At 33.1% G+C, this 25,053-nt stretch overlaps 1 protein-coding gene across 4 annotated transcripts in view; it reads left to right on the plus strand.

The window, feature by feature from the left end:
• The window catches only part of LOC118200674 (pumilio homolog 1-like), a 204,087-nt gene that overhangs the window by 127,674 nt on the left and 51,360 nt on the right, over window positions 1-25,053 (plus strand). For all 4 annotated transcript variants that reach the window (XM_035372632.2, XM_085822087.1, XM_085822086.1 and 1 more), the window contains one exon: window positions 1,803-1,986. In XM_035372632.2, coding sequence (XP_035228523.1) covers window positions 1,803-1,986 — 184 coding nt within the window. The remainder of the gene's footprint in view (window positions 1-1,802; window positions 1,987-25,053) is intronic.

Raw genomic sequence — 25,053 nt, forward strand, 5'->3', positions numbered from 1 at the left:
CTGAGTGCCTATTGACGAACCCAGAAAGCTGAACAGTAAATCAGAATGTTGCCTTAATCTGTGAAACAGCTTAATTTTCATGTATTTTTTCCATATAAGTTTAATTGTCAGTCATATGAAGATTTTTTAATCTTGTAATTTTGACTTGGGTACAAAAACTAAATACTTCAATTAAACAACATCCCTCCTGTGTTAAAATTTAATATAGTTACTTAAAGTTGAACTTTAATGCTCTAAACCAATGAGCAAACCTTTTTCGGCCGCGGGCCAAAAACCGAAAAAAAAAAAAGTTTGGTGGGGCAAGATGAAATTTTCTAGAATTTTAAAAACAATAAACAAGCTTTACAATTTAAATAAGACAACAATAACACGCCGAACAAATACTAATTCAAAAGTCCAACAACAAAAATCAGCGTTATATTTTCAAATTTTCACAGGACTAGTTTCGATGGTTTTACCGAACCATCATCCTCAGCTGCAAAAGCGCAAATGAACGAGATAGGATATAATGATTAGAAAGCCTGGACAGGAGATAAGCTACTGGCACCATCTGTTGATGAAACCAGAACTAGAACATAATTTCTTTAAAGGTTGAAGGCAAAGATGGATTGGAATTAGGGGTAATGGATTGGAACAAGGCTAAATGATCATCTGTCAGCCTACTTCTGAAATAATTCTTTCTTAAGTTCATAGTTAAAAACGCTTCTTCATATATATAAAATATATGTTCATATGTAGCACTGATTTTCTGGGCATGAGATATTAAATATGAGGAACTTTCTTTCGATAATGACTTGTAAAACTTTAACTTTGACATAAACAACTGCTTGAGATGATTGTTAGATTGAAACTCGATTAATTCAAGCTGAAAATCTGACCTCACTGCTTTACAATTTACGTTGAAAGGCATGGTTAAAATATCTAATTCTGTTTGAGTGGCACTGAAATGTTGAAATCTGTGTTCAAACTCAAAAGTCAGTTTTTTTAAGCCACCTTCATAATTCTTAGATCTTTATTTACTGAGGGTACTGAAGTTAACCTTGGGAAATGCAACAAGTCGTTCTTAGCTAGCTGCCCAACAAGCAGATTACGTTTTAGCTTAAAAGCTTTCAGTTGGGCCCAGATATTATCGATAAATTGATTTTCCCCTTTCATCTGGACATTCAGGTTGCTCATATGACAACGAAAATCTGTGAAAATATGCAAAGTGCAAAAGCCATTTTGTATCTTCTAATGTTTTGCACTCCGCAGGATACCATTTCTCATGGGAGAACGACACAATGTCGTCTTTCAGCCGACAAACTTGCTCGAAAACACATCCTGCACTAAGCCACTTACTTTCGTGTAATACAGTGTATTAGACTATTCAAATTGCATGGACTGATGAAAATCTCAAAATTGCCTGTGAGTAAGCCCACGAGATCGAATAGTATTTACAAGCTTCACGACTGCATCAAGCACGGCTTTCATATTCAATGTAGATTTACACAGAGGATCTTGATGTAAAACACAATGTATAAAAACAACATTGTTCCCGGGATAATTTTGATTAAAGCTTCCAAAAAATGAGATTTGTTTGCACATCCCTGCTCTAGACAAGTCCTGATAAAATGCTGATTATAATATTTTTCATTTTTAATGTATACGTTATATGATTAAAAAATAATGCTAATTTAGTAAAATTGTTTCTGTACAGTATAATTTAAATATAAATTTAGTAGGTATAGCCAATATGGTGAATTCTAGAGTTATTAATGAGAATCTTTATTTATCTTCGGCTGTAACATTCTTTAACTTTTCAGCTTTATTCACGTAGTCAGGGCCAACCTTTGCCTGTGATGGGCCAGCAGCAATTTCCGATGCAGCAACAAGGCCAAATGCAAGCTGCAAATCCAGCAGCTTCCCCTGCACCTTTCGCTTCCAGTCCCTATGTGATGAACCAAGATCCTTATGCCGCTGCAGCACCTATGGGAACAATTATGCCTGGTAACGTGAAAAATTGCTCCATTCACATTCTAATTCATCTTAGCATTTAAGACAGCCTTTAAGTCTCATCTTCTCTGCTTATGTTTATATTCAATGTTATTTAGTAAATAAATTATATATATATATACACAGAGAGAGCAAGACAACTTATGAAACTTTTTCCTGTGACTACACAGGTGAAAGAAATTAAGAGAATGTTCATATTTGATCTAAGATCTCCGGAACTACTGGACAGATTTTAATAAAATTTGGTGTGAACATAGGTTGATATAATACAAACAAAATAAACATTCAACAGTTATAATAGACACATGTTTGTGTCTAACATTCATGGGAGTCTGAAGGTCTGAAACAGCAGTTGCAGAAGACACAAGAGAAATGGGTTAATAAGGGATATGGTCCCCTCATACAGCCATGCAGGCCTCGCAGCATGATGTCGGACTGGAAATAAGGCAGTTTATCAGTGCCTGTGGCAATTGTTTCCACTCATTCAGCAACGCTGTTTTCAGTTCCTGGATGGATCACAGAGGGGTGTTGCGAGTTGCAATTGCCCTACCCAGTACATCCCAGACATGCTCTGTAGGGTTGACGTCTGGAGACCTGGCTGACCAATCCATATCCTCATTCTCGAGAAATTCATCGACCAGAAGAGCTCTATGTCTGGTACGATGAACTCGGGGGCCCACTTCACCCCGGAAAAGGCAAACATAAGGCTCCAAGACCTCATTCCTATATCTCACACCAGTCACAAAGCCTCTGTCAAAGACGTGGAAAGGTGTGTGGCCATCCAACATGATGCCTGCCTAGACCATCACACTGCCATAATTGTTGATTTTGCGGACGTTGGATGGTAGGTGGCAGGACCCTGGCTCTCTCCTTCTGAAAGTACGGCGAGAATCGGTGTTTGGTCTAAAACCGGACTCGTCGGTGACAGTTGAGAGTAGAATCTGGATACCCGTGCGGCTTACTTAGACTGTTCAGGACTGTTGGTGAAGAGGATGGTCACCCATTGCTCTGTACTCTAATCACTATGCTGCCTGCATCATGCTAATTGGACTCTCCTACCCGTAGACATGAGCAGGACTCAATCAGCCGGTTTTCTCTGTCAAACAACCCGCACTTATTCAGTCTGTTGGAAAGAGTCACCCTTGTTAAACGTGGCCGCATATAGGTCCTGAGAGGGCTGAGAAGCTGTAGCCCCTTTGTTACGCCTTGCTAAAATGGACAAATAGCGATCTTTTCTGGCCATCGTGGCTCTTGGACGACGTTGCCCAGGGTTTCTTTTGATGGATCCAGTATCCTGGAACTGTTTCCATAGGTTACACATGACGCTGGACGTTAAATTAAACTCTCTGCATATCTAGACTTGCAATTGGCCTGCCTCTAGCCTCCCCATAATTTGTCCTCTTAATTCCATCATCTAAACGATGATGATTACTCATTTTTACTGTTCCGGTGTGAATTTAACTGATTGCTGCAAGATAACGCCAAGAAATTCGCTGAGGTGTGCTAGCGAAAGCAATTCATCTTACCCTCCATGCGTTTATAAAGCCTGTTTTTCTGCTGGCTCTACCTACACACACGTGTACGCTTACGTATTTGCTGTATGAGATTTTCATTTTTATCTAGAAGCAGTGGTTTTTCCTTCAGTTCAGTTCTTTTCATGCAATTTGATAAAATATGCAAATTCTCTTAATTTATTCACCAGTGTATGTAACTATAGCAAGAACTGTAGTAACAGCCCACCACAGCAGGAATTTGATTACTGGTTTAATGTTTGCAGCCACATATGAAATCTGTTCCGCACACAAAATGTATACAGAGAATGTTTGACGGTGATTGCAAGAAGGCTAATATTTTCTGCTTTATTGACCTCATAATAGAAGAGGGTCTGTTGAGGGCAAAGAAAACATTAAAGGGCAAATTAACAATAGTGTTCCCATTTGTCACAATTTGATGCCTAGTTGTATTTCTTGAGGGAGGCAAGAAAGGGTGGTTGCAGTTGACAAGCAGAACTGTGAAAAACTTTTTTGTCATTGCACTTCCTTTGAGGAATGTAAAAAAATATAAATTTTGTATATTTTTTATCATATGATCGTCATAAATTACAATCTAAATGCCTGTATAAATTCTAATCTGTAAGTCTCCCCCTTTTTTTAAACCTGCTACTTAATCAGGAACCATTGGTTTACAACTAACCATTCAAGAAATAATTGTGCAGTTGTTTATCTTAGCATGTGGTTTGTTAATGCTTGTGTATATATATATAAAAAATAATGAAGTAATTAAAGATGCCGTTGGTATGTAAATGCTGCAGTTGTAGTAGTGAATATAATATTTAATTCTTGAGAAGCACATTCTTAATAAGCTTTACATAGTGTAATCAGTGCAGTCTAAATATCTATTCTTGATAACATTTTTACCTTTTCTACGTGTAACCATCCAGCTGCCTAAAAAATGCCTATAAAAAAGGGTGGGGCAATGATTTTTATGAGTCAGCTGGTGTAACTTCATGGTTCTAGTTAGTAATTAATAAAATAGAGATGAAGGACTGTTTATTACTTTTAAATTGCTTACTTTATTATTCAGTAACATATAGATTAAATTTGAAATAAAATTTTAATTATATTAGCTGTAAGTGTTGTAGAGTGTAGATTCAAGGTTAGAATTAAAGAGTATCTCAACAGTTCTAGTTAAGTGCATGTGTGAGTACTGCTTTGTCGTTTTCTTGCTTGCAGTGCCACATAAGCAAAATGGCAATTCCTGAGCATAAAGTGTTTTGTGTTCTGAAATTTGTTAAGGGTGAATCTCTAATTTCAGTTCAACTTGTGTTTTGTTTAAAGTTTAATTGTTATTCCCCCATGTAGCAAAACATCCACCAGTGGTATAGACAATTCAAAATGACCAGATGTGTTTGTAAAGGAAAAAAGCACAGGATGATCAAAAGTGTCTGTATAGGGTGTGGACCGTGTCAGAGGATCTTACCTTCGTAGTCCTAAGAAATTGTTCAGAAATCAAGTCTTAAACTTTAATTTGCCAGTGGCGACCATTTGGAAGGTGTTAGAAAAATGTTTATGCATGCATCCTTGCTGGTTACAGTTGGTACATCTTCTAAAGCCAGGTGATTATAGTGTACACTTTAACTTTGCAAGTGAAGTGTTCGAGGGGGAAGATGACTTTCTTGATCATGTGGTATTCAGTGATGAGTCAGTTTCTCATCAGTGCGTGAAAGTAAATATCCCTTATTCATATCTGGGAGTCGAAACATCCTTATGAACATGTAGAACACCAAAGAGATTTACTAAAATTTAAACATTTTCCGCATTTGGCCCTGACGTCTAATTTACGAACCGTTTTGTTTTGCTGAAGCTATTAACAGGTGGCTTATCTGCTTATGTTACAAAAACGGCTAGTTTCTCAGTTTGTAGAGGATGAACCTGTAAACTTTATTTGGCAGCAAAATAAAGCCCCTCCCTATTGGAATCTCTTTGTATGAGATTTGTTGAATCCCGGAGTTCGTGATAGTTGGGATTAGTCGTAGTAGTCGAGATGACAGAACGTTTTTTTGCTTGTGTCCACGTTCACCTGACCGAATGCCATGCGAGTTTTTTCCTTTCGTGTTTTTATATAAAAGATCATGTCTACATTCTTCCACTACCTATTGATTTGTCAGAGATGAGACAGAATTGAAGAGACTGTTGCTTCCATTACTCCAGACTTGTTAATCACTGCATGAGATGAATTGGAAACCGAATTCTTATATAGACATCTGTTGTCACAATCCTTTGAATTTGCTGAAAAATTTATCAGTAGCAATCTTTGATGCTATAATGCGGAAAACAGAAATATGAGAATGGCATTGAAAAGGTTTGTGGGAAAAGGAGGAGGATCTCCAGCGTGTTAGTGAATCATTAGCAAAGCTGTAGAATAAGTTTGCATATATTTAAAACCTTATTTTTTGACATATCCATAACTTTTACATGTAGTATTGCAATTTAGATATAAATCCAACCAGTAAAATTATGGTTTTCTGGATTTCATTATGCCAAAGTAATTTCTTTTAATTTACCTATATTTAGATAACATTTTCTAAATGTTATTGTGTGTAGAATATACAGACACAAAGTTCTGTTGTTTGTATTTTTGTCTTTCACAGGTTTATTATTTTGAGAAAGTTAGATATGTCATATTGAAGAAAGTAGAATTTAAAAAAAATCTAGTACCATAACTTTTTTCTTTCTGAAAATTTGACTATCATTAAGTAATTTTCACTTTTGAGTAGTATTGCAACTTAGGCATAAATCCAACCAGTAAAATTTGTTTTTCTGGATATTGCTGTGCTAAAGAAATTTCTTTTGATTTTAACGTATTTGGATAACATTTTACAAATGCTTATACATGTAGAATACACAAAGTTCTATATAAAGTCGTTTGTATTTTAGTCTTGCAATATCTGGTAGAGGTACATTACTTTTGGAAAGTTTGATATATGGTAATGAAGAAGCTAAAATGTAATATAAACATCATTAATTTTACATACCATAATTTACCGTAATACCTACCATAATTTTTTCTTGCTGAATAACTGACTAGTACTAGTTTCTGAAGTAAATAATATAAAAATATATGAAAGAATGGTATTGAAAAAGTGTTTTGAGAGGCTAGGGAATTTATATTATTTGAAATCTGGTTTCTAGCTGTTTTTATGATTCAGTCATAAATTCAGCCAGTGAAATTTATATATTTTTTCTGGATTTCATTGTGTCAGAATGGTTGTTTTAATTTACATATATTTTGAGCTTTTTTAAGAGTTGTCTGTTCTAATCCTTTGCAACGCTCCATTGCATAGGCTATTACGTAAGTCATGTATGTGATTTTAACCCTTTAACGTTTTGACCTGGATTTTCTCATTCTTTTATTCAAGCTCCTTAACGGTTTCTCCCGTAATATTGTCATTTAAAATATCTCCTTTAAAAGGGATTCACCCGTCCTTTTGTTAGACTTAAAAGAAACGTCAAAAACGGATAGCCCAGATTTTTGTCTCACTTTCACCCCCAAGTGCCTAAGGGGACAAGCTTCCCTCCAACCCTGATGACAATAGTTAATGAATGACCCTCAATAGCGCGGGAAGTTTTATGATCAAGAACTCTTCTTAATGTTTTACGATAATGGCCACCTTACACTGGTTCTAAAGTAATAAGAAATTTGTTACTAGTTCGAAAGTTAATGGAAGAGGAAATAAGAATTCTGTTTTAGACGTTGTTTAAGAAATTAAAAAAAAAAAAAAAAAAAAAAAAAAAAAAATACAAAAAGGGTATTTTTATAGAATAAGCTTTTATATAACTCAAATGATTAATGAATTAAAAAAAGAAAAGTAATTTAGCTATTGTTCTGCTATCGGAAGTGATTCGGGAATGTATGTATGCACGTCATGTGTATTTATATGTGTGTAAACACTGTATACGTTCGTATGTATATATATACGCATACATACATACATTTTTAGTGTGATCCTGTGATAACAGAAGAGTACCGTAATTTATTATGTAGATTAATAGGAATGAGAGATTAAATAATATTCTTTGCAAAATTCATTTACAAATTTATATCATGAGTAATAACAAAAAGTTGCGCCCTTTGACATTGGAAATCAACTGTTTGATTTTGTTATTTAAGTGTCTGCACTTTTATAATCCTTGATATAAATTGCATATAAATTGAATATTGTATAGAAGTTTAATTAATCTCTTGTTCCCATTAAAATATGCCATAAATTATTTTTTGCCTTTGGCTTATTAAGAATTTTATAAGTTTTGAATAAAAGTTTGTGTTATAAAACTTTTAAAATTTTTATTTTCATAATCTTAATAACTTATTTTCAATTGAAAAATCATTTTTCAAAAATTAATAAAAAAATTTTTTACTTCCAATAAATGCCTCAAATAATTGAAAACATTTTCTGACTTTTCACTCAGAAATCAGAAGTTATGTTAAAAATATCTTACAAATTTCAATTAAAAGAATATTTTACGTCAGTGCAAACGGTTTGTCTTGCAAATGAATTATGTGCAAAAATCGTGTCAACATTAAATTAAAAAAAATTAATGGAATTTTATAAAATTTGTTTTACCATATTGTATTATCATCCACACTCAATATGTTTACAAAATTTGAACTCAATAGCTTATCAGGAAGTAGTATAAAAATCTTCTGTTCATAGCCCCAAATCAACCTTCTGTTCATAAAGACGACCTCCTGTTCATAGCCCCAAATACCATGAGTGAACTAAACATGTGCTACTTCTTTGCAGAAATATTATGCTGTTTGAAAGAGGTCAGCAGAAGAAATTTCACATATTTTTAATTATTTATATAACTACTTATACTTCGTGCATTTTGCAGCAATTATTTCATTTAAAACATTTTTTTTGCCTCTCCCACACTTAATGATCTTATCACCATCCTGCTGAATATCGAAGGCTCTGAAAAACCAAACTTTGATGGGGTTCTCATAAATTTAACTTGATAAATAATACTATAAAAATACAACTGTTTCTGTATGGGTAGAATTTATCGCCCGATGGATAGGTTTTGCTAGATTGGTTTAGTAAGCGGTAGAGTTTTATACTGATTTTAGGTTCTTTTTTCTTAATTTTCAGTTATTGTTGCCCTACCATCAACCTCTCGAAGATTTTTGGCTCACTGCATATTTAGAGTGCCTCCATGTTGCACGGACACTATTATACATTTACAAACATTCATCCTTCTTCGGGATTCAAGCCGGACTTTTCGATACGGCAGTCAGCGACGCTAACCACTATACTAGCTGGGCTGCAATTTTCAGTTGTTCATGAATCCGCTAAAAAGCTCTGCTGCTTAAAATGTCAATTACTTAAAAATATTTGCAGTCCAATGCAAATTTGATATTTACATGTTTTTACCTTAATATTTCTTTACAAAGATAGAATGATAGCTGTCAATACAGACGGGTTTAATGTTTAGATTACGGCGAAGCACACAATTGTTTATCTGCCCAAGAGGAAGGAAACTTTCTAAGAGGATCTGACTTATATTCTCATTCCACTTGTAAAAAAAGGCAAGAAAATTTCCATGCAACCAGCTTGTTGGCTAGGATTTGAAACCGTGTCGAGCTAGCTGTGCTTAGCGATTTTAGATGCTCTGCCAGTGGAGATACAGAGTCTTATTTAAAACTTTGTTTCAAAATCTTCTACCCTAATTTAGTGTGATAGTTGTTGTAGTATGAGGGTTAGGGTTATTTAAGTATAACAAAGCTTACAAGAGCTATTGGGCCTTCATGGAGCCCTTTCAGTGGGAAACTGGGTTGCACATGTAGAAAACCACGAAAAACAAACAGGCAGGAATCCCGTCTCTGAGAAACAGAACTGATTATCTTCCTTTAATCTGAAATCTAAAACAAATAAGATAGAAAACAGCGCTTTTTGGGGGAGCTGTATTCAGTATACGAAATTTATTTAAAATAAGCTGTAAGCTTTAAGTACAGTTTTTGTATAAGCAAATAGCAGTTTCCCTATGCTAACTGCCCCAGTGAATTGGCTGCCTCACTGTCGGTGGGAAAAAAGAAAGTAGTTTAGCTTTCTTATGTAACTAACATGCTGACCAGCAGCTCACCCTGTATCATTCTCTATTAATTCATTAAATGAAGATTGGATCATCAGATAAATTTTGCTTCTTCCAGTGCCAGTTACAAATCGTACAGCTGTTCAATAACATTTGGACTGTATCATTAACTTTGCATATTACTAAAATGTACTTGTTCTTTAAAGTCCTTGATCTGTTCTAAAAATAGTACCGCAGAATTTTCAGAAATGAAGTACAATTTAAAAGTACTTAACATTTCTATGCATATAAAAAAGTAAAACTGTTTAAAATGCATATCGTTTAACTCTTCCTGTTTTATTTGGAATAATATTTCAAAAATAAAACTCGTGTTGGTTATTTCTGATTATGTATTTATTTCTGACCCAAGCAATAATTAACGGGATAAAGAGCCGTAGTTTGATCATGCATTCAGTTTTCGTCGTTTTAATAAAATCCATTATGATACTTATGCTGGTAATTATAAACTGCATTTGTGTATACAGAAGTATGATTAATACACTAATATCACAGAATATACCCTTTTTGTGCTCTGACAAGTTTTGTCAGGATACCAATTTTTAGTTCATGTACAAGTCGTAAATTCCCTAGCCGGATTCCATTTTTATATAAATAGATGCGTAAAGGACAAAATGGAACAGTTAATTATAATTTTTATTCTTTTTCAAAATTTAATTCTTTTAGATATGATTTTTAATGTTAAATGATATTCTGCTAAGTTATAATATATAAATTATTACTAATAATAATTTATATCCTAATTTATATCAAAACAGAATTGGAAAACTCATTCAAATCATATTTAATCAAAACATTTTATGCAGTTTTGGGAAAAAGGAATTTTGGGGTTTGTTTGATTTTTAACGGTGAATTCAATCATTAAAACATTTTTACCGTGTTTCTTCATTCATATAAAGTTAGCAAAATAATTTACTAAATAATTCTTAGATGTAATAGTATTCTTGTTTATCTTTTGTTATATCACTAAAAATAAATAAAAAAGCGGCTGGTATTCAATATTTATTTTTATTTAATTATTTAATTACAAATACTTGGCTGTTGGTACTTAAGACATAGTCTTTCCATATTATCACTTTTGTATTAGGCCTTGAAATTATGTTAAGGATCTAATAGAATTTGGAAAAACCTATGATTGCATAAAACTATGGGAGGTGCTAATAATTAGAAATTTATTTAAATAGACTACAATAGAATATAAATTTATTTAAATTGACTATAATTATTCTTATATTCTATGTCATTTCAGTACTATAATTTCAATTATTAGCTTAAATACTGCAATTTAATCATATAATTTGTAAGTGAAAGTCCCACGATTTTAAATTTATGCATAAACGAGCTAATACATTTTGAAAGTTAATATATATATATATATATATGTAATAATAAATTTTCATAGTCAAGAATACACTTAAAATTCTAACTGTATGTTCTTTTCATTTTTAATGGCGACGTTCTCTTATTTGAAAGTACGTGGAATTAAATCTACAGCCCTGTAGTCAAGTTGTTTTTCCCGCCTTTTCTACATGCACAGTTATAGAATGTTCTGGAAATATTTAAAGCGAACTGGAATGGCTGACGTCATTTCTTGGAAGCTCCGTCTTTCCAGAGGCTGTAAAAGGACTCGCAAAGGAATATCAGTGCTTTTTCTTAAATGTCACGATGTAGTAAACTTCATACAAAAAGTTATTAGTAATTCCTTTTTATTTACTCCAGAGATCTTAATTTTTGTAACTGCTATTTCTCCTGAAATATAATAAATGGATCCTATTTTTTAAACTTATCGTCTGATAATTTAAGCTACGACTACATTTATATTTCTTCAGCAATCTATTTTATTTCGGACAAAAGCTGGTACATCACATATATATTTTACAATTCATTTAACTGAAACCGTAAGAATCAAAAGAGATTTCTATGCGTGTCTGCTTTGTGCATTTAATGTATAAAATGCGGAAAAGTGAGAAAATCCATCCAACACAGGGAAATACAGTCAAAAGTCGTTAATCCGGACTCGTCGGGACTTCGGCGATTCCGGATTATCGATTTTTCCGGATTATAGATCATCAGTTTAAATCTCGTAAGATGGCATGCAGAAATTACAAAATTAAAAATATGAAACCGTAATTTATGAAATAAAGAACAATTATGATCTAAAGGGTATCAAAATTTACAAAAAGAAAAAGCTTAATATTTATTTGTTTACTTTATTAAACATTTCCTTCAGTGTAAGTTGCTTCGTTTCATGTGATAATACTTTCTCTTTAATTCTATTAAACAGACATAATTTCTTGTTTAGTTACAAAGTTCCGCTGTTCAAGTCCTATAATTGCTGTGTTGAGAATACCGACTAATTTGTCAATCGAAATGTTTTCGTTTTCAATAACCTCTGGGTCACTTTCTTCACTATCGAAAGCGAATTATAATGACAGGAACTTGATTTAAATCATATCAAAGACTGAGTATATCGAGATGAAATACTACACTTAGTACCGAATTATAAACCAAATAAAATAAAAACTCCTGAAGATAAGGATAGTGCTGACAGATCAACTTCCAATCTGCAGAGTGAAATTGATAAACAGATTTCGGATTTCAAAACGTACTTGTACTTTCGCTTTGTAGATACAAATTACATATTAGTAAATATATATCGGAAATTCTATTTGACATAATCTTTCTAATCTATCATAATCTAATAATGATGTTTCTGCCCCCCCCCCTCTGCCGCAGAGCAGCCTGAAATTGATAAACAGATTTCGGATTTCAAAACATACTTTCATTTAAACTTCCGTTTAAATTTGAAATGCCATCTCTCAAATAAACGAAGGAATACATTTTTGGTTTTAAATTACGTATTAGTAGCAACTGTATAATAGCTAAACTTACCAAAATATTTGTAGAAAACTGCCAAAATTCTAGAAATTATTATAAAATCCCTTAAAACATTATTGCTTGCGAATTCCATGCTGAAAAGATTAAGCATTTATGAGGATGAGCTCGACTGTTAACAAACAACTAGTGGAAAAAATTCAATGCTAAAATATAAATACGTATGCCAAATTTTCCAAAAATTACTGATAAATATTGTACTTTCATCCTAAATATATATGCGCTTATAACGTGATAAAAACTGAGTCTGTTAAAGAATGGATTAAAATTTAATTTCCCAAAATAAATTGCCCTAATAAAACTAAATAAAATATATAAGTAAAGAGTAAAAAAAAAATTGTGTAACAAAATAAATAATGATCTTTCTTAAAATAATGCCCAATGAGACATATCGAATAATTGAAAATTACAAGCTTGGAAGCTAAAATTCTAAAAAGATTTCAGAAAATTCGGACGTCACATATTAAAAGAAACAAGTCTAAAAGTTACAAGTACAAAGAAAGAGGACAGACGAAACTAAACGCAATAAGTACTTCTTGCCATTCAATAGCGGGGAGGCAATTTTATGGCTTATTCATCACACTAAGGAAAAGCAAACATACTGCCCTAGGCTGGGCCATCTTAGAGAGATTTCAGAAAACGAAAGCGATTTTTTTTGGGGGGGGGGAGGGGTTTGTTGACTGGTGACACAGCCATTTTCAAAGCATTTCGTTCCGAGGGGCCGGCTCGATAATGGGTTAAAGGACACCGGTATAAAAAATATACCAATTGTCTGTCAATTTTTTAACCTCCTAAAAAGTGCTAATTTTTTTTTACACTTAAAGCTATGATCGTCAGTTTGTAGTGTTTCCTTTTGATTCTAAAAAGCAACCCATCCTGTGAGTGCTCAGTATTTTTGAGTTATGAAATTAATATACCTCGTTTCAAGGTATGTTTGAAAATTCATGAAATCTATTGGAGGGTGGGGGAATTCAGAATCTGCAAATATATGACATACACGTGTTGAATCTTATATATTTACTTCATTTCAATCAGAAGTGATAATTAACAGAAAATTATTTATACAACTTTAAAACCGGTATATAATATATACCAGCATCCACACTGAGAGTACCACACCAATAAATGGCAGCACTATTCCCCTTTTCTATTCTGTAAGATGACAGAATATCTTTATATTATAACAGTTTATGATATAATAATTTTTCATGATTTATTTATAAGTTGTTTAGGATTCAATATCATGTTCATGAAGGGATGGAGAGTTTACTGACTCTGAGCTAAGTCTGAATACAAGTGTATTAGTTTCTTTTTATTCTTTGTTTACTCCACTCAAGTTTAATTTCTGTCTGTTTAGATAAAATTTTAATTTCTCATTTCACCCTATCACAAGAAAGGAATTTGGAATGCCCCATTACTTAGATCATTGCATAAGTTTGGTATGTGACGTTAAAGAAGTTTTTATATGATTCAGGCATAAGTCCAACCAGTAAAATTTATATAAGAAATTTCTTATAAAATATTATAGGCTTTTGATTAACATTTTGCAAATGCCTTTATGTATAGGATACATAAAAAATAGATTGTGTGAGGAGTTGTCTGCAGTTTAAAGCCGTTTGGAATGTCCCGTTACTTAGGCCGTTATCTAAGCCAGCTGTGATGATTCAGGCATAAGTCCAGCCAGTAAAATTTACGTATTTTTCTGGATTTCATTATGGCAGAAAATTTCTTCTAATTTGCACACACTTGATTAACATTTTTCAAATATATAAAACACATATAAGATATATTTTGTGAGGAGTTGTCTGTGTTTTAGTCTTTTGGAATGCCCCATTACTTAGATCATTGCGTAAGTCAGGTATGTGATGTTAAAGAAGTTTTTATGTGATTCAGGCATAAGTCCAACCAGCAAAGTTTATATATTTTTCTGAATTTCATTATGCCAAAGAAATTTCATATAATTTGATGCATTTGATTAACATTTTTCAAATGCTTATATGTATATAGAATACATAAAAAAAAAAAAAAAAATAATAAACTGTGTGAAGAGTTGTGTGTGTTTTAAGAGGTTATCTGTCACACATGGCTGCAATGCCTGCTAGAAGGAACGTTTCTGAGAAACGAGATTCTTGTAGCACTGGTTTAAACGGGAGGATTTCTAGAAAAAAGAGCCCCACCTGAAGCAAAGTTCCGCATAGCTATGGAAGCAATGTTGGGATTTTTTTCAAACTTCACCAAAAATGTCTCAGGTCCTGGGTAGAGATAATGAATCAGACGAAAGTTCAGCTTCTGAAGGATCCCAGGATCGTGATTTGAGCGATAATCGATTACTGTTTCTCGTTTAACTGATTGTAGTAAGTGAAAATGGTAACCTAATTACGTATGTTTCCTGGAATTGTACAGGTTCTGAGAATTTTCCCTTTTGATGTCACGTCCCACATAGCCGAAACATAATGTGATTGGGACCTTAGGCTTTTGGAATGCCCCATTACTTAGATAATTATGTAAGTCTGGTACGTGATGTTAAAGAAATTTTTATATGATTCGGGCATAAGTCCAACCAGTAGTATTTATATATTATTTAGGATTTCATTATGCCAAAGAAAGTTCTTATAATTTGCATCCATTTGACTAAAATTTTTCAAATGCTTATATGTATAGAATACAAAAATTATATACTGTGTGAAGAGTTGGCTGTGTTTTAGGCTTTCGGAATGCCCCATTACTTAGATAATTACGTATGTCAGGTAGTGATGTTAAAGAAGTTTTTATATGATTCAGGCATATGTCCAACCAGTAAAATTTATATATTTTTCTGGATTTCATTATGCCAAAGAAAGTTCTTATAATTTGCATCCATTTGATTAAAATTTTTTAAATCCTTATATGTAGAGAATACATAAAAAATATACTGTGTGAGGAGTTTTAGGCTTTTGGAATGCCCCCATTACTTAGATCATTACACAAGTTTGGTATGTGACGTTAAAGAAGTTTTTATATGATTCAGGCATAAGTCCAACCAGTAAAATTTATATAAGAAATTTCTTATAAAATATTATAGGCTTTTGATTAACATTTTGCAAATGCCTTTATGTATAGGATACATAAAAAATAGATTGTGTGAGGAGTTGTCTGCAGTTTAAAGCCGTTTGGAATGTCCCGTTACTTAGGCCGTTATCTAAGCCAGCTGTGATGATTCAGGCATAAGTCCAGCCAGTAAAATTTACGTATTTTTCTGGATTTCATTATGGCAGAAAATTTCTTCTAATTTGCACACACTTGATTAACATTTTTCAAATATATAAAACACATATAAGATATATTTTGTGAGGAGTTGTCTGTGTTTTAGTCTTTTGGAATGCCCCATTACTTAGATCATTGCGTAAGTCAGGTATGTGATGTTAAAGAAGTTTTTATGTGATTCAGGCATAAGTCCAACCAGCAAAGTTTATATATTTTTCTGAATTTCATTATGCCAAAGAAATTTCATATAATTTGATGCATTTGATTAACATTTTTCAAATGCTTATATGTATAGAATACATTAAAAAAAAATAAATAAATGAACTGTGTGAGGAGTTGTGTGTGTTTTAAGAGGTTATCTGTCACACATGGCTGCAATGCCTGCTAGAAGGAACTTTTCTGAGAAACGAGATTCTTGTAGCACTGGTTTAAACGGGAGGATTCCTAGAAAAAAGAGCCCCACCTGAAGGAAAGTTCCGCATAGCTACAGAAGCAATGTTGTGGCTATGTGGGATTTTTTTCAAACCTCACCAAAAATGTCTCAGGTACCGAGTAGAGACAGTGAATCAGACGAAAGTTCAGCTTCTGAAGGATCCCGATTTGAGCGATAATCAATTACTGTTTGGCGTTCAAGTGATTGTAGTAAGTGAAAATGGTAGAATTGTGCGGGTTCTGAGAATTTTCTCTTTCGACGTCAAGTCCCACGTAGCCCAAACAGAATGTGATTGGGTCCTTAGGCTTTTGGAATGCCCCATGACTTAGATCATTACGATTGGAATGCCCCGTTGCAACAAGTCATGTATGTGATGTTAAAGAAGTTTTATATGATTCGGGCATAAGTCCAACCAGTAAAATTTATATATTATTTATGATTTCATTATGCCAAAGAAATTTCTTACATTTTGCACACATTTGATTAATATTTTTTCAAATGCTTATATGTGTAGAATACAAAAATTATATACTGTGGGAAGAGTTGGCTGTGTTTTAGGCTTTCGGAATGCCCCATTACTTAGATAATTACGTATGTCAGGTAGTGATGTTAAAGAAGTTTTTATATGATTGAGGCATATGTCCAACCAGTAAAATTTATATATTTTTCTGGATTTCATTATGCCAAAGAAAGTTCTTATAATTTGCTTCCATTTGATTAAAATTTTTCAAATGCTTATATGTAGAGAATACATAAAAAATATACTGTGTGAGGAGTTTTAGGCTTTTGGAATGCCCCCATTACTTAGATCATTACGCAAGTTTGGTATGTGACATTAAAGAAGTTTTTATATGATTCAGGCATAAGTCCAACCAGTAAAATTTATATAAGAAATTTCTTATAAAATATTATAGGCTTTTGATTAACATTTTGCAAATGCCTTTATGTATAGGATACATAAAAAATAGATTGTGTGAGGAGTTGTCTGCAGTTTAAAGCCGTTTGGAATGTCCCATTACTTAGGCCGTTACCTAAGCCAGCTGTGATGATTCAGGCATAAGTCCAGCCAGTAAAATTGACGTATTTTTCTGGGTTTCATTATGGCAGAAAATTCCTTCTAATTTGCACACACTTGATTAACATTTTTCAAATATATAAAACACATATATTTTGTGAGGAGTTGTCTGTGTTTTAGTCTTTTGGAATGCCCCATTACTTAGATCATTGCGTAAGTCAGGTATGTGATGTTAAAGAAGTTTTTATGTGATTCAGGCATAAATCCAACCAGCAAAGTTTATATATTTTTCTGAATTTCATTATGCCAAAGAAATTTCATATAATTTGATGCATTTGATTAACATTTTTCAAATGCTTATATGTATATAGAATACATAAAAAAAAAAATAATAAACTGTGTGAAGAGTTGTGTGTGTTTTAAGAGGTTATCTGTCACACATGGCTGCAATGCCTGCTAGAAGGAACGTTTCTGAGAAACGAGATTCTTGTAGCACTGGTTTAAACGGGAGGATTCCTAGAAAAAAGAGCCCCACCTGAAGCAAAGTTCCGCATAGCTATGGAAGCAATGTTGGGATTTTTTTCAAACTTCACCGAAAATGTCTCAGGTCCTGGGTAGAGATAATGAATCAGACGAAAGTTCAGCTTCTGAAGGATCCCAGGATCGTGATTTGAGCGATAATCGATTACTGTTTCTCGTTTAACTGATTGTAGTAAGTGAAAATGGTAACCTAATTACGTATGTTTCCTGGAATTGTACAGGTTCTGAGAATTTTCCCTTTTGATGTCACGTCCCACATAGCCGAAACATAATGTGATTGGGACCTTAGGCTTTTGGAATGCCCCATTACTTAGATAATTATGTAAGTCTGGTACGTGATGTTAAAGAAATTTTTATATGATTCGGGCATAAGTCCAACCAGTAGTATTTATATATTATTTAGGATTTCATTATGCCAAAGAAAGTTCTTATAATTTGCATCCATTTGACTAAAATTTTTCAAATGCTTATATGTATAGAATACAAAAATTATATACTGTGTGAAGAGTTGGCTGTGTTTTAGGCTTTCGGAATGCCCCATTACTTAGATAATTACGTATGTCAGGTAGTGATGTTAAAGAAGTTTTTATATGATTCAGGCATATGTCCAACCAGTAAAATTTATATATTTTTCTGGATTTCATTATGCCAAAGAAAGTTCTTATAATTTGCTTCCATTTGATTAAAATTTTTCAAATGCTTATATGTAGAGAATACATAAAAAATATACTGTGTGAGGAGTTGTCTGTGTTTTAGGCTTTTGGAATGCCCCTATTACTTAGATCATTACGCAAGTTTGGTATGTGATATTAAAGAAGTTTTTATATGATTCAGGCATAAGTCCAACCAGTAAAATTTATATAAGAAATTTCTTATAAAATATTATAGGCTTTTGATTAGCATTTTGCAAATGTCTTTATGTATAGGATACATAAAAAATAGATTGTGTGAGGAGTTGTCTGCAGTTTAAAGCCGTTTGGAATGTCCCGTTACTTAGGCCGTTATCTAAGCCAGCTGTGATGATTCAGGCATAAGTCCAGCCAGTAAAATTTACGTATTTTTCTGGATTTCATTATGGCAGAAAATTTCTTCTAATTTGCACACACTTGATTAACATTTTTCAAATATATAAAACACATATAAGATATATTTTGTGAGGAGTTGTCTGTGTTGTAGTCTTTTGGAATGCCCCATTACTTAGATCATTGCGTAAGTCAGGTATGTGATGTTAAAGAAGTTTTTATGTGATTCAGGCATAAGTCCAACCAGCAAAGTTTATATATTTTTCTGGATTTCATTATGCCAAAGAAATTTCATATAATTTGATGCATTTGATTAACATTTTTCAAATGCTTATATGTATAGAATACATTAAAAAAAATAAATAAATAAACTGTGTGAGGAGTTGTGTGTGTTTTAAGAGGTTATCTGTCACACATGGCTGCAATGCCTGCTAGAAGGAACGTTTCTGAGAAACGAGATTCTTGTAGCACTGGTTTAAACGGGAGGATTTCTAGAAAAAAGAGCCCCACCTGAAGCAAAGTTCCGCATAGCTACAGAAGCAAAGTTGTGGCTATGTGGGATTTTTTTCAAACCTCACCAAAAATGTCTCAGGTACCGAGTTGAGACAGTGAATCAGACGAAAGTTCAGCTTCTGAAGGATCCCGATTTGAGCGATAATCAATTACTGTTTGGCGTTCAAGTGATTGTAGTAAGTGAAAATGGTAGAATTGTGCGGGTTCTGAGAATTTTCTCTTTCGACGTCAAGTCCCACGTAGCCCAAACAGAATGTGATTGGGTCCTTAGGCTTTTGGAATGCCCCATTACTTAGATCATTATGATTGATTGGAATGCCCCGTTGCAACAAGTGATGTATGTGATGTTAAAGAAGTTTTATATGATTCGGGCATAAGTCCAACCAGTAAAATTTATATATTATTTATGATTTCATTATGCCAAAGAAATTTCTTACATTTTGCACACATTTCATTAATATTTTTTCAAATGCTTATGTGTATAGAATACAAAAATTATATACTGTTTGAAGAGTTGGCTGTGTTTTAGGCTTTCGGAATGCCCCATTACTTAGATAATTACGTATGTCAGGTAGTGATGTTAAAGAAGTTTTTATATGATTGAGGCATATGTCCAACCAGTAAAATTTATATATTTTTCTGGATTTCATTATGCCAAAGAAAGTTCTTCTAATTTGCTTCCATTTGATTAAAATTTTTCAAATGCTTATATGTAGAGAATACATAAAAAATATACTGTGTGAGGAGTTGTCTGTGTTTTAGGCTTTTGGAATGCCCCCACTACTTAGATCATTACGCAAGTTTGGTATGTGACATTAAAGAAGTTTTTATATGATTCAGGCATAAGTCCAACCAGTAAAATTTATATAAGAAATTTCTTATAAAATATTATAGGCTTTTGATTAACATTTTGCAAATGCCTTTATGTATAGGATACATAAAAAATAGATTGTGTGAGGAGTTGTCTGCAGTTTAAAGCCGTTTGGAATGTCCCGTTACTTAGGCCGTTATCTAAGCTAGCTGTGATGATTCAGGCATAAGTCCAGCCAGTAAAATTTACGTATTTTTCTGGATTTCATTATGGCAGAAAATTTCTTCTAATTTGCGCACACTTGATTAACATTTTTCAAATATATAAAACACATATAAGATATATTTTGTGAGGAGTTGTCTGTGTTTTAGTCTTTTGGAATGCCCCATTACTTAGATCATTGCGTAAGTCAGGTATGTGATGTTAAAGAAGTTTTTATGTGATTCAGGCATAAGTCCAACCAGCAAAGTTTATATATTTTTCTGGATTTCATTATGCCAAAGAAATTTCATATAATTTGATGCATTTGATTAACATTTTTCAAATGCTTATATGTATAGAATACATTAAAAAAAAAATAAATAAATAAACTGTGTGAGGAGTTGTGTGTGTTTTAGGAGGTTATCTGTCACACATGGCTGCAATGCCTGCTAGAAGGAACTTTTCTGAGAAACGAGATTCTTGTAGCACTGGTTTAAACGGGAGGATTCCTAGAAAAAAGAGCCCCGCCTGAAGCAAAGTTCCGCATAGCTACACAAGCAATGTTGTGGCTATGTGGGATTTTTTTCAAACCTCACCAAAAATGTCTCAGGTACCGAGTTGAGACAGTGAATCAGACGAAAGTTCAGCTTCTGAAGGATCCCGATTTGAGCGATAATCAATTACTGTTTGGCGTTGAAGTGATTGTAGTAAGTGAAAATGGTAGAATTGTGCGGGTTCTGAGAATTTTCTCTTTCGACGTCAAGTCCCACGTAGCCCAAACAGAATGTGATTGGGTCCTTAGGCTTTTGGAATGCCCCATGACTTAGATCATTACGATTGGAATGCCCCGTTGCAACAAGTCATGTATGTGATGTTAAAGAAGTTTTATATGATTCGGGCATAAGTCCAACCAGTAAAATTTATATATTATTTATGATTTCATTATGCCAAAGAAATTTCTTACATTTTGCACACATTTGATTAATATTTTTTTAAATGCTTATATGTGTAGAATACAAAAATTATATACTGTGGGAAGAGTTGGCTGTGTTTTAGGCTTTCGGAATGCCCATTACTTAGATCATTGCGTAAGTCAGGTATGTGATGTTAAAGAAGTTTTTATGTGATTCAGGCATAAGTCCAACCAGCAAAGTTTATATATTTTTCTGGATTTCATTATGCCAAAGAAATTTCATATAATTTGATGCATTTGATTAACATTTTTCAAATGCTTATATGTATAGAATACATTAAAAAAAATAAATAAATAAACTGTGTGAGGAGTTGTGTGTGTTTTAAGAGGTTATCTGTCACACATGGCTGCAATGCCTGCTAGAAGGAACTTTTCTGAGAAACGAGATTCTTGTAGCACTGGTTTAAACGGGAGGGTTCCTAGAAAAAAGAGCCCCGCCTGAAGCAAAGTTCCGCATAGCTACAGAAGCAATGTTGTGGCTATGTGGGATTTTTTTCAGACCTCACCAAAAATGTCTCAGGTACCGAGTAGAGACAGTGAATCAGACGAAAGTTCAGCTTCTGAAGGATCCCGATTTGAGCGATAATCAATTACTGTTTGGCGTTCAAGTGATTGTACTAAGTGAAAATGGTAGAATTGTGTGGGTTCTGAGAATTTTCTCTTTCAACGTCAAGTCCCACGTAGCCCAAACAGAATGTGATTGGGTCCTTAGGCTTTTGGAATGCCCCATGACTTAGATCATTACGATTGGAATGCCCCGTTGCAACAAGTGATGTATGTGATGTTAAAGAAGTTTTATATGATTCGGGCATAAGTCCAACCAGTAAAATTTATATATTATTTATGATTTCATTATGCCAAAGAAATTTCTTACATTTTGCACACATTTGATTAATATTTTTTCAAATGCTTATATGTATAGAATACAAAAATTATATACTGTGTGAAGAGTTGGCTGTGTTTTAGGCTTTCGGAATGCCCCATTACTTAGATAATTACGTATGTCAGGTAGTGATGTTAAAGAAGTTTTTATATGATTGAGGCATATGTCCAACCAGTAAAATTTATATATTTTTCTGGATTTCATTATGCCAAAGAAAGTTCTTATAATTTGCTTCCATTTGATTAAAATTTTTCAAATGCTTATATGTAGAGAATACATAAAAAATATACTGTGTGAGGAGTTGTCTGTGTTTTAGGCTTTTGGAATGCCGCCACTACTTAGATCATTACGCAAGTTTGGTATGTGACATTAAAGAAGTTTTTATATGATTCAGGCATAAGTCCAACCAGTAAAATTTATATAAGAAATTTCTTATAAAATATTATAGGCTTTTGATTAACATTTTGCAAATGCCTTTATGTATAGGATACATAAAAAATAGATTGTGTGAGGAGTTGTCTGCAGTTTAAAGCCGTTTGGAATGTCCCGTTACTTAGGCCGTTATCTAAGCCAGCTGTGATGATTCAGGCATAAGTCCAGCCAGTAAAATTTACGTATTTTTCTGGATTTCATTATGGCAGAAAATTTCTTCTAATTTGCACACACTTGATTAACATTTTTCAAATATATAAAACACATATAAGATATATTTTGTGAGGAGTTGTCTGTGTTGTAGTCTTTTGGAATGCCCCATTACTTAGATCATTGCGTAAGTCAGGTATGTGATGTTAAAGAAGTTTTATATGATTTGGGCATAAGTCCAACCAGTAAAATTTATATATTATTTAGGATTTCATTATGCCAAAGAAATTTCTTACATTTTCCACACATTTGATTAACATTTTTTCAAACGATTTTATGTATAGAATACAAAAAATATATACTGTGCGAGGAGTTGTCTGTGTTTTAGGCTTTTGGAATGACCCAATTAATTAGATCATTACGTAAGTTCCGCATAGCAACGGAAGCAATGTTGTGGCTATGCGGGATTTTTTTCAAACTTCACCGAAAATGTCTCAGTTCTGTGTAGAGATAATGAATCAGACGAAAGTTCAGCTTCTGAAGGATCCCAGGATCCTGATTTGAGCGATAATCGATTACTGTTTCTCGTTTAACTGATTGTAGTAAGTGAAAATGGTAACCTAATTACATATGTTTCCTGGAATTGTACGGGTTCTGAGAATTTTACCTTTTGATGTCACGTCCCACGTAGCCGAAACATAATGTGATTGGGACCTTAGGCTTTTGGAATGCCCCATTATTTAGATAATTATGTAAGTCTGGCAAGGGATGTTAAAGAAATTTTTATATGATTTGGGCATAAGTCCAACCAGTAATATTTATATATTATTTAGGATTTCATTATGCCAAAGAAATTTCTTATATTTTGCACACATTTGATTAATATTTTTTCAAATGCTTATATGTATAGAATATGTATAGAATACATATTCTATACATATAAGCATTCTATACATATAAGCATTTTGCTTATATGTATAGAATACAAAAATTATATACTGTGTGAAGAGTTGGCTGTGTTTTAGGCTTTCGGAATGCCCCATTACTTAGATAATTATGTAAGTCAGGTATGTGATGTTAAAGAAGTTTTTATATGATTCAGGCATAAGTCCAACCAGTAAAATTTATACATGGTTCGTAGCAGTCCTTATAAGTGCTTATAAGTCCTTATATTTGAAAATAAAATATAAAGTCCCTTATAGGTGCTTACTTTTTCTTTAAAGCCCTTATTTTTTTGTTTTTAGTGCTTTTTTTAAAAGTGAACGTGCAATTTTTCCCCGTACCAAAGCCGAAACTAAATAGACAACTTTTCTTCCTAATATATGGAATGTCAGATTGTGAATCATACTCCTGGGAATAGCTTTTCCCCCTTTCTCTGCATTAACATAACCTCTGGTGTGCGCAGAGAGTACAATCAGGTGCCCGTCGTTCTGTTGGTCAAAGAATTGCGAAAGCAGTAGAAAATTCCGGTAGATTTGGCATTCTTTTCCTCCTACCCAAATACTACACACATTTGAATTTCTATCAAGATCTTAATAATTTGCATTCTCATTCCGCTTGGTCATTTCATATTCGATTTTATTACAATATTATGATCGTTATGCTTATATTATGAGCATATGTATGAATGTTTATAATAACATAGTTGCAGTAACTGCTGAAGTATAGTAAACTTCCAAAAATGGTTGTGTTTTAACACAGATTAGCTTTCTAATTAATAATATTCGGAATGACGTAAATAAAGGGAAAGTAATCGAATAGTCAAAATAATTTCATTTTTTTTGGCCAATACGTTATACAGTACGAAGGTTGGGAGGTTCTGCCCTTTCTCCGGAAAATCACGAATATTGAAACTGTTACAATTCGTTGCAAAACAAGCAATGGACTTTTTTTTTTTCAGTCACTTCCCAATCTGGATTGAGTAAGACTAAAAGTTTTGTGGTCTACCAACCCAAGCGAAGAATGATTCTATTCCGGAAATTTAACGCAGTCTACCAACCCAAGCGAAGAATGATTCTATTCCGGAAATTTAACGCAGTCTGTTGAAAATTAGAATGAAAAACACCCCAATTCACTTTCTTTTCCTTGATTTAGTTCATTATTCTCCCAATATCGGCAGCTGTTGAATCTGATTGCGTAATATCATGTAGGAAAGAATTACGGCGCACATATTGCGCAATAACGTTTGCGATATTTTGCAGAGATAATTATTTTTTTGAAGTTCGGTCCGAGATTTGTTTATGAACACTTAAAAGAGTTTTACTGTGCTTGCTAAGCAGAATGTTTTTCTGTTCCGTTGTT

The sequence above is a fragment of the Stegodyphus dumicola genome, chromosome 8 (genome assembly GCF_044657685.1).
Source record: "Stegodyphus dumicola isolate Sdum_Otavi_A_Nest chromosome 8, ASM4465768v1".
Taxonomy (NCBI): Eukaryota; Metazoa; Arthropoda; class Arachnida; order Araneae; family Eresidae; genus Stegodyphus; species Stegodyphus dumicola.